This window comes from Denticeps clupeoides, chromosome 11 (assembly GCF_900700375.1).
Source record: "Denticeps clupeoides chromosome 11, fDenClu1.1, whole genome shotgun sequence".
Classification (NCBI taxonomy): Eukaryota; Metazoa; Chordata; class Actinopteri; order Clupeiformes; family Denticipitidae; genus Denticeps; species Denticeps clupeoides.
Window position 1 is genome coordinate 7,121,902 of NC_041717.1, and position 11,048 is coordinate 7,132,949.

The following is an 11,048-nucleotide window of genomic DNA, read 5'->3' on the forward strand; positions in this document are numbered from 1 at the left end:
GGCTGCATTTCCTAACAAAGTGCTTCTGAGCCTCAGTAGAAGGTCAAGCAAGTAAGACAGACTTTGAAATCGTGCGACTGGGTTTACTGAAGTGATTGCGAGTTTTGAAACTATCAGATGAAACACAATGACAGCCAGATCTTTTAGGTCGCAAGGCTATTCACTATCATCTCCTTTGATCGTTTTTCTCATTACAAGATAAATACCCTGCCTTAGGGTTAAGGATTTAGATAGAGATCTAATGAATGCGCCCGTGAGCTCGTGATTTTAAAACCAACTTTGCTAAAGAAGCATGAAAAAAATTGAAGTTGAGGGAAATGTAAGTGCATTTATTTGGTCTGTCCCTGCATACTGCAATAAGCTGTGTTCCTTAGCCCCATAAGGCTAACTTATTGCTCGCTTTGAATAATGTGCCTCATTAAAGGCCATGGAAACGACCACATAGGGCCCTTGAAGTTGATGATGGTCTGAATTGGAGAAACAGGCGATAAGAGGCTGAGGCACTTCAGCTGCCCTGCCTGACTGAGTGGTGACTGTGTTACCTCTTCACACTCTCCACATTAAATATGACGTCTAGAACAAAACCACATTCAGCATGAAAAAGCATCCCATATCAAGGTCAAGAGGAGGGTAGAGAAGCCGAACATTGTACTCCCGTCAAAATACACATGCAGATAATTCCTAATAGTCCAATTATTAGGTTACTAGTACAATTTTGGACAAAAGTGTTTTTCTTATGTTAAGGGTCGTTGAAAAATAATGCAATATCTGTAGATGACACACAACTTTACTTAATTTCTGTAACAAGCTGTTTAATTATTTTTTTAGAGAAGGAATATCTTATCAATATGTTGCCTTGCTGCTTTATATATAGCCATACGGATGAACTTTGATCTGACACTCAGATGACAGTCAACCTAATAAATGTAATTATTTACTTTAAACAGCTATTCAGTTAAAACAATTAACAGTGTTTCTTATAAACAGCTCAGTAAAGATCAAAGAAAGAAACACACATCAAAACTGGTGAACGTGAAGCTTTTAGAATGGCCTTTCCAAAGCTTTGACATAATCCTTCTTGGAAATGTGTGCATTTGGTTAGTCAGTGAACTCTAGGAATTATGACAAGCAGAGAGGTCAAACAACCACACAGAATTTTGCCAGAAGCTTGAGGATGGCTACCCACAATCATGGTGCAACTTGCTAAGGGACATTAGTTTGGATGTATGTATGTTTTTGAGCCTATGTGCATAATTTTAGAAGATCCCCCCCAAAAAGTTAAAGCCAAATACAATTAAATAGAGGCCAAAATATAATAAAATCTGGTCAAACGGTAATCCCTGTGACATGCATTTGTGCCGCATGGTTTTGAAACTCAAAATTTAGAAGTTCTCTTCATGTTTGGGTGTTTTTTTTGCAGCTGACATTGAGGCTGTTTATAGGGTTTTTTTCTGAAATGGGGGCATACAAAATTAATGTCTCAATGTCATAATATTATTGCCAAATTATATCCAGATATAAAAGCCATTAACAGAAGTTTTCAAGGCTTTGCAGAATTCATCACAAGTAAGGGTCCTTCAGATACTGTGGTGCCTTGAGAGTACAATGCTGATGATATCTCAAAAGATAAGGAGGATAAAGCCAGATTAATTAGCAAAAACTTGAATTTGAATTGCTTAAGGTGAAGGCCCTGCATTTTTTCTTGGTCACCTGACTGGTTTTACGCGAGAAAATGCACGCACACACACACACACACACACACACACACACACACACACATATTATATTATATTATATTAATATAAAAATATTATTTATATAAAAATATAGTTTTTTTCTCACTTTACTAATATTATATTCCAGTTAGATAAGATTTGTCTGCATTTACATGTTTTGCTGCCTTTTATTAGTGATGACCTGCAGGAGCTCAGAGTGTGAAGGGGAAGAGGTTGACCTTATGCCTTTGAAATTAAAGAGCTAAATTAGCTATATTGAAGAGGGAAGCACTTTTAACCAAATGCAAGAGGACCTCAGGGGCACTTTTATATGTATATTTATTGGGGGAGTAAAAGAACCGTACAGCCAATTCTTTTTCATCTATGTTTGTTTTACTAGTGGGTAACAAACTTGCCCATCAAATAAAAATCCTATTTGCTACCATTGTGTCCCTGGTACACTGTCCCAACTTAAATTTGTGAGCTTTATTTTGTTTTTGAATTTTACGTCTGAAAAGTAAAAATGAAGCGATTGTGAAACACTACATCACAGCACACGGTGACACAATGAAATGTGTCCTCTGCTTTTAACCTTCACCTTTGGTGAGCAGTGGGCAGCCATGACAGGTGTTCGGGGAGCAGTGTGTGCTTTGCTCTGTGGTACCTTGGCAGATTGGGATTTGAACCAGCAACCTTCTGATTACAGGACCGCTTCCTTAACCGCTAGGCCACCACTGTCCCCTTTTTATTGTCTGGGTTGCTAGGCTAATTAGCAGAGTACTGATAAAAACCTCACCCTGTCTTATCGCTACTGTCTTCAAAGCAATCCATTGTTGAATGGATTAAAAAAATAATTTGTCTACAAAGAGCTATTTTGTAAAAATTTTGTCTTGAAAAATGGGGATGTCTTATCTTCAGTTACCTAATATACCTATATAAATGTGAGTAAATATAAAGTCTCTGAATTGAAAAGTAATGACTGCAGTCCATAATAATTAAATAATAGGTGTGGTTAGAGCATTGTGTGTGCATAGAAATGCTCCTGTTAATAAAAAGCTGTACTGCGATGTTTTTATAGAGCACTAGCATGATCTTTAACTCCCCGGCAAACGTCCAGGCAGTTCATTGATCATACCTCCTGAAACAGTCATAACAGCACACCTGTCCCTGCCCCAGTCTGCTCCATAATGTCAGATTTACAGCCAGCATTGCGCCCCACTTCTCAGGGCCTGGCCGGCTCGGTCTTCATCTTTCCTCCAGTGCCGCCGCCGCTGCTGCAGTGTCCTCCCGGCAGAGCACAGGAGCTGTTTATTGTCAAACCGCCCTTTTTTTTAATGATCCCAGTCTAATTTGCTGGTAAATCTTATTCTGACTTCATGACTCTGCCTTGATTGTTGGATCCAAACACCTGCAGGCTTTTTGTTTTTGCCGTTTTTGAATTTGCATGACAGCCAGCACCTTCATTAGCCTCTCTTCATTAATTGCTTTTATTTCATGCTACCGCAAGGAATGATTGAGTGTAAAGATAATGGCCTCAAGATTACAAGCAGAGGATGATGAATATGCAAAGTCAGGAAAAGACTTCCACACAATTCCCTTCAAAGGAATGTCTGGAATGTGAGAGACTGTCTGAATGTGCTGAGAACTGGACTTTAAGATTAATTTGGTCCAAAAAAAAAAGTACCAAACGTGCAGAAATAGTTTGTATCGCACTGCAGTTGTTTGCCTCTTTGAAAATGAATAATTTGCTTGGTTCTTCCTGCAGTGTCCAGACAGAAGAAGGCTGTGAAGTCCTGCTGGGGCCGGAGGTGACTTATGGCCCAGCGGGACTTGACCTCTCTTTTCCCGTTGCAATGACGATCGCTCACTGTGCCGAAGTTAATGCGGAAAACTGGAAAATTCGTCTCAAGAGACAAACTCAGGACAGGAAATGGGAGGTAAGAACAGTCGAATTTTTTGCCTATTCTGCATGATTATGGTTAAAGCAAACTATTAGAGAGTGTGTCAGAAACCCTAATATATTATTTTGACTGTCAAAATTGACTAGTTAATAATTGCAGTTGCTTATAAATATTGTAGGCAATGTAATAAACGAACACAGCTGCTTTTTGTTTAGTCCCCCTGTGGGATCTGACCTGTGACCTGGTTCAGATGATCTTGAACTAGGATAATACTTTGCGTGCTCATGGCTGCTGAGGCTCAAACACAATGAACAACAATCTTGTGGGGTCCATGAAGTTCCTGTGTCTTCACAAAGAAAATCAGACATGACCAGATGAAAATATTTAAACACACGGGAATATATATATATATATATATATATATATATATATATATATATATATATACACACACACACACACACACACACACACACACACACACACACACACACATCATTTGTACCATCAATATCAGTATGAGACAAGAATGCAAGGCGATTGATCATGGAAGGTTTCAAGGGAGCACTCATAGACCACTGGTGCTGCAACAGCTTGAGGAAATAAAAACAATTATGTCATGTAATAGCACTGAGAACACTGTTTTTTTTTGTTTTTTTTAAGTCACATGGCTGTAACAGTATGACACGAGGTGACATAGAAAGTATTGATCAACCATCAAACAGAGGCAGGCGTGCCAAAATGGAGGTCAGCCCATGGTGATCTGTGAGATGTTTGGCCTCGATGCTGGCCTGGCTTCAGCGGAAGATCTGCACAGTGTCCATCAGCCCGAGGCACTTGTTTACAGTTGATGCAAATGTTCAAAATTAACGATTTAGTCTTTAACTGTGTGCCAATAAGCTTGACTTTCAACCTACTGACCTACAAAGTCTTAAGTTTCTATCAGCTTTTCAAGAACTAATGGATTTTATGAAAGAATAATGGCTGACCAATGCATGATCGACAAATATTGATGAATTACACACAATAATTAAACTGAAATGTGGCAAGTAGTTTAAATATTTTTTCTGTGCGAACAGTAGCATTAATTCAAAATGTATTCATAGTTTAATCATTCATATCTATTGGAAATACTTTGGAACAGGTGCTTTAATTGGTCTTGAAAAAAGTTATCTTGTCTTTGCATGTGCTTGTTCAGGCTTGTCTTAGTTTCAAGCAAAATTCTGTGATAATTCATAATCACAACAAAGGATTGCATCGCAAAGAACAACAAAAATGCTGCTAGTAAGAGAGAATAAACCATAAAAACATTGGGTACAGTATCAAAATTATTTCACAGGGCCATTGTTTTGATACTCGCAGAGAAAATTGAGTTTATTATAAACCGACCATCTGTCTGTGCTAAAAGATGCTGTTATAAGCAGCTGGGCTGTAATAGAGGCGTTTGAAAGCTCGTTTTAAGAAAGCGTTTGCTTGTACCACTGCATGTCCTGAGGCAACTATAAAAGCTCCTCAATTCCACGTATTAAAGCTACTTCACCACTGCGCTCTCCATAGATGTTTTCTTCGACGCGTCTTATTCTTAGATATGCAGATAGCGTGCAGCAAGACCTGCAGACTTTGTTTGGTCTGATGGCTTTATCCCTTTGAAGCGCTTGTTTTTGAAGTGCAGGCTGCATCACCATCCTTTTTAGCTGTCTGATAGCCTAAAAGTTGTAAAGATATCAGAGAGGTAACCTCCATTATTTGTGGTGTCACCAACACCCCTCAACAATCTCACTACTAACATCCTCATCTGTCCTCCATAATGAAAATAATATAGATCACATGGAACCTGTTAATCTATAGCGCTGGTTCAAAATCTCCACGTATTGCAGAGGTGCCAGAATACAAGCAACAACAATTTTAAGTCATGCACATTTGGACACTCAGTTTGACTTATTTTTTGCCCTACAGTCACATATTTTTGTGTGTGTGTGTGTGTGTGTGTGTGTGTGTGTGTGTGTGTATATATATATATATATATATATATATATATTATTTTTTTATTTTTTTTTCACTACATAACATCGTGTGTGATATTTCATAGCTTTGAGCATTGACTTTTTCTCTATGGTGTTTGTGTGGGTCAGTTGCTTATTTTTTTATGTTTTAGGACATCATGTCAGTGGAAGAAGAGTCCACTTCTTATTACTGTCTGCTAGACTTCAGCAGCTGCCATGTGCTGCTCAGCCAGCCTGGTTCATATGCCCTGGTAGGCCAGGCTCTCACTGAAGCGGCCGTGAAGAGAATGAAGCTAGCCGTCTTCGGCAGCATGGAGACCAACTCCATGGACTACAGCCTCCGTGTGTATTGTGTGGATGACACGCCATACGCCTTTCAGGTACAAATACTTACACGCATACGTACATTCATAAATAAAGTGAATATGGTGATTTTTTTTTTTTTTTACATCAGCTGAAGGTTCAGTGTGGTGTGTTTTTTTAATCTCACTGTGTCTTAATGTACTGTAACAGCAAAGGTCCTTTCCAGCATCAGCAATTTACTGCTTCTCAAACAAACTCAGAGCTTGTGGATTATTGATCAGGCCACTATTTATAGCCGCCGTTTCCAGGTGATATAGCATCGCCTGGACACAATGCACCACAGTAAAAGAATAACCCGTCCCCCGCCTCCTGCTGAAGGGGAGATGGATTTTATGCCCGCTGTCACTCACTGTTTTTCTAGGAAGAAATGGCCAAAATGCAACTTGGGGGTTAAATTAGAGCGAATCTTTCTTCCAGAGGATCAGTGATCTGTTTTCTGTTAACTCTTTAGTATTTTTTAAAGCGTTGTTATATGTTGTGACAGACATTCATACCCTGTTCAGCAGTAAGACCTGATTTGGGCGAAAGCTGCATGTACAGAGGTGAGCACAACCAAAACAAGATGTTCTGAGCACTCATTCAGAGGTGGTCTGGGTTACAATGACATCATTCAAAACTTCAGTTTCCCCTTCAGTCAATTAAATGGGGCAGGGGATGGCCTAGAGGGTAAGGAGGCGGACCCGTTATCAGAAGGTTGTCTGTCTGAATCCCGATCCCCACTGCCCACTGCTCACCAAGAAAATAGGTTTTATTTTCATTAAGCTGGAGCCCCAACGGTAATGGACACAGTCCCTGTGTTGTCTTCAGGATTTATGTCAAATAAGCAGATTGGCACCTGGTTGTAGTTGACTGCCTGCTTTCATCTTGGTTCAACTAACCACCCAGTTTAAATGTCATCATTTCTGTCACCCAAAACATGAACTTGAACTTGAAAACCTGAACTGATGTTTTCATAAGGGAGGGAGGGAGCCATAGTGATGATTGGCAGCCTTCAGTGATAATTGACAAGACTCACCCGGGGTTGGGCGCAAGCCCGTCAGAGAAAAAACAACTTTTCAGTTTCAAATTCACATCTGACCATTCAGGAAAAGATTCTGTTTTCTCTTTTTAGGGCTACGTCCACTACCAAAACAAACATGCAAATTCCACCCTCATCTTGAACAGAATCTGGCAACCCTGTGTTGAATGAAGCACAAGCCGGTGATAAACACAAATGTTGAAATTGGTCTTAACAGGTCTTTTTCTCTCCATATACATTTTGCCATACAATACACAGAAACAAGATATCATTTGGTCTTTATAATCTGGAGATGATTTCTGCACATATTTGCATACAGAGAGGTAGTAAGATCCAATACCTCAAAACGTGGATGCACATGTAGGGAGGTTCTTAGATCTCTGAATATCCTAAATTGGATTTAACACACAGTTGGACCACAAGGGGCCACAAGAAGGGTGCTATTTACACATACATTTCATGCAGGCGTTATAAAAATGGCTTTTGAAGCTACTCAACTCTTTAACAAGTGACTGTACATTGTGGACATTTTATATCAAACTGATTTTTACATTGACTTCAATACCCCTTAAATAAATAACATAAAAATGCCTAAATTGTTCAGCCTTTTTTCTTGAAGGGGTTCATAAATTTGGTCAATATGCCTTTTTTGTATGATATGTTTTCTTGATAAATATTTTATTGATACATTTGCTCAGTTATGTTTCTTTCTGTCTTTCTTTTAAGGGAGTGGTGAACAGCGAGAGAAGCAAAGGCGGAGTGCTTCTAGAAGAGCCTAAAATTTTACTTTTTAGGGGGAACACCTTCAGTCTTCAGGTGTCCATCCAGGACGTCCCACAGTTTTTATGGAATATCAAGCCCTTCACTACTTGTCAGGTAGTACAGCAGCATTTAATGTCTGATAGGGTGTGTGTGCATGAGATCCATTACCTCAGATTCAGTATAATGCAAATGTCAGTCATTTTTCTGCATTGTAGATAAATATGGAAGATATCCAAACTGCAAAGGAACACATATGGAATTTTGTAGTAAACAAAAGAAAAAAATGATGACAGCTTTGCACACTCTTGGCCTTCTCTTAACCAGCTTCATGAGGAATAGTCACCTGGGCTGGTGTCCCAACAGAGGTTCCCAATGGCCAGAGGTGCTGAGGCCTTAAATTAGAGCGAATCTTTCTTCCAGAGCTCAGTGATCTGTTTTCTGTTAACTCTTTAGTATTTTTTAAAGCATTGTTATATGTAGTTAGATCATAAAGACCTGATTCACGCAATCTCCTCTGAACATTTGATGTTGAGATGTGTCTGCTACTTGAAGTCTGTGATGTATTTATATGGGCTCTAATCTGAGGTGCTGTTAATAAGTGGTTTCTGAGGCTGACAGCACTGATAAACTTCTCATCCGCAGCAGAGGTAACGTCTTTTTCCTTTGGCCAGTTATATCATAGTGTTTGACATCATCATCATAGTGATCTTCAGTGTGAGGAAGAACCAGTTCTCTTGGAAGAGGTGATATGATGAATTACTGCATTTATGCTGTATTGGGAAGTCAACATTATTATTATTAATATTATTTGTTTTGCAGTGTAGTAACACAGCCCTTATATATATGTGTGTGTGTGTGTGTGTGTGTGTGTGTGTGTGTGTGTGTGTGTGTGTGTATAAATATAAATATATATTATGTATATCTACTATATATACAATAAGTGGAAAATTAACAGAGGTGTTTTGGAGGATTTGCACTGAATTATATTTAATGCCTATTCATTGTTGGCTCAAATATTAAACTGTTACAAATGTTTTTTTCTGATTTGTTGATAATTAGTACAATTTCTCAGCCAGGAGATGGAACTAATTAGTCAAATCATCACGCACAGTGCATGGATGCAGCAAAAACATTGTCTGACCTTTAAACCTTCTGACTCATTCTGAGCAATGCTTTAAAAACACTTTTTTCAACTTTGTAAAATTTCTATGAAAAAAAAATGGACTTAAAGGTCACCTTAATACAACTGTGTTTTCTTATCGGTTGTACAAATGAAGTTCTGTCCTCCAGTTCCCTGCCTGAGTCCGTGCTGGACATGGCAACATGCAGTGTCAGAGCAGACTGCAGAATGCAACCTTCACAGGCATGTTCTCCGCTTCGTCTTCATCAGCCGGAGGAGGCGGTGCTGTGAGAATCTCACCCTCTCGGTATAGGTGTGGGCTAGTGGGCTTAGCCTTCTCCAAAGACACCAGCTTCTCACCACGTTGGGGGTTCATAACTACCTGCCAGCTCCCGTGCCGTAGAGGATCGAAGAGCCCTGCCCCCTGGGGTTAACTCTGTCCCCACCCTCCGTCCCCAGCACTGCGAGTCTGACAGGTCACCCTTGATATGCAGAGACAGCGGAAGGGAATGCAGGGGAGGTCAAGGACGCTCCCCACAGACGTGCCGCTCTCTGAAATTAATTATGCATCAAAGACCATCATTTTCTGCCTCGCCCAGATAGTTCATGTTATTCTGGAGCTCACAGGTGAATTCCATTACCAAGAATTTGTGGCGATTTTAGCGGGTTCCGGTTATTTATTTATTTATTTTCTTTTATTTATGGGCCGGGGTAGAAACTCCTTAAGTAGCCTTGGTGCCACCACAGGGCTTCTATCTGATGCAGCATCAAAGGTTCTGTGAGACCCTTTTATGAGGATGCTGTCGTCTTTTTGATTAAGCTCAGCCCGTTGTGAAGTCTGCCGCCGACTGATCTCCCCAGGGGCTGAGCTGTCCTCGTCCTCGTCCTCGTCCGCCCCCCAACTAACCTCCCTTCTCCCTTTACCCTTCAGGAATTCTCCTTCTCCCAGGTGTGGCGGAGCAACCAGCAGCCCTTGCACTGTGCCTTCTCCCTGGAGAGATACAGTCCGGCCACGACACAGCTCTCCTGCAAGATCAGCGTCCGGCAAGTTAAAGGCCACGAACAGATGCTGCAGGTCTACACGTCTGTGGTTGAGGTCAGTGTCTCTCCATTCAACAGGCCCTCTTTTCTGAAATCCCCTCTTCTAGGCATGAGGTCAAAGGTGTGCTTAGGATTTAAATCGATAAATAGGTGAATAGATTGATAGATAAATGACCTAGATAGATTGGGGCACTGGTTAGCCTGGCGGGTAAGGAACCAGACCCGTAATCGGAAGGTTGCCAGTTTGAATCCCGATCTGCCGAAGTGTCCCTGAGCAAAGCACCGTCCCCACACACTGCTCCCAGGGCGCCTTTCATGGCTGCCCACTGCTCACCAAGGGTGATGGGTTAAATGCTGCAGTTTTTCACAATGACAATCACTTCACACACACACATGCAAAAAAATGGCAAAAAATAAAATAATAATGCAAAAGAACCACTTGGATATTACCTGTATATTGAAAAAGAGAAACAAACAAATCTTCATTTGTTTTTAATTATTTACGGCAGATAGTAGCCTAGTGGTTTAACGAGAACCAGAAGACCACAAAGTCACAGGTTCAAATCCCACTTAGTACCATTGTGTCCCAGAGCAAGACACTTAACCCTGAGTTCCCCTGGAAGGGGACTCTGGATAAGGGCATCTGATAAATGTCTTAAATGTAAATGTATGTCTCCCAACAGAGTTTAAAATGTGAGGAGCTTACAGTTGTTATTGGCAGCTCTCACAGACAATAATTCGTCATTTTGGGTTATTTAAATCCGTACCTGTCAGCATGTCACATGCACAAAGCTTATCAAAAGACCATAATGCCTTTGACCTTTCTCTAGTAAACTTTGAAACATTTTATTGTCTTTCATGCATAAAAAGTTATGACTTTTCCTGACACTCACCTACTTTTTTTTTTTCCCCACTTCTCTCAGAGCGAAAAGGAGGCAGTTCCATATTTTATGCAGAGGGAGTGCACCGTCACATCCCAGACTGGGGCTAAAGCCTTCAAAATACCCCTGTCTATTCACCAGAGGATCTGCAACACCTTTGACACTGCCACCGCTAAAGGCAAGGACTGGCAGCTTCTGGCCCAGAAACTTCACATAGAGAGGTAAGATCTCGCCACTCCTGGCT

The 11,048-nt window shown here is 40.5% G+C and overlaps 1 protein-coding gene across 1 annotated transcript in view; it reads left to right on the forward strand.

Moving 5' to 3' along the window:
• Positions 1 to 11,048, forward strand: part of unc5db (unc-5 netrin receptor Db) — a 120,944-nt gene that overhangs the window by 105,345 nt on the left and 4,551 nt on the right. Inside the window, exons 12-16 of the mRNA XM_028995981.1 lie at positions 3,481 to 3,652; positions 5,772 to 5,999; positions 7,727 to 7,876; positions 9,814 to 9,978; positions 10,847 to 11,025. Of these exons, the coding sequence (XP_028851814.1) occupies positions 3,481 to 3,652; positions 5,772 to 5,999; positions 7,727 to 7,876; positions 9,814 to 9,978; positions 10,847 to 11,025 (894 nt within the window). The remainder of the gene's footprint in view (positions 1 to 3,480; positions 3,653 to 5,771; positions 6,000 to 7,726; positions 7,877 to 9,813; positions 9,979 to 10,846; positions 11,026 to 11,048) is intronic.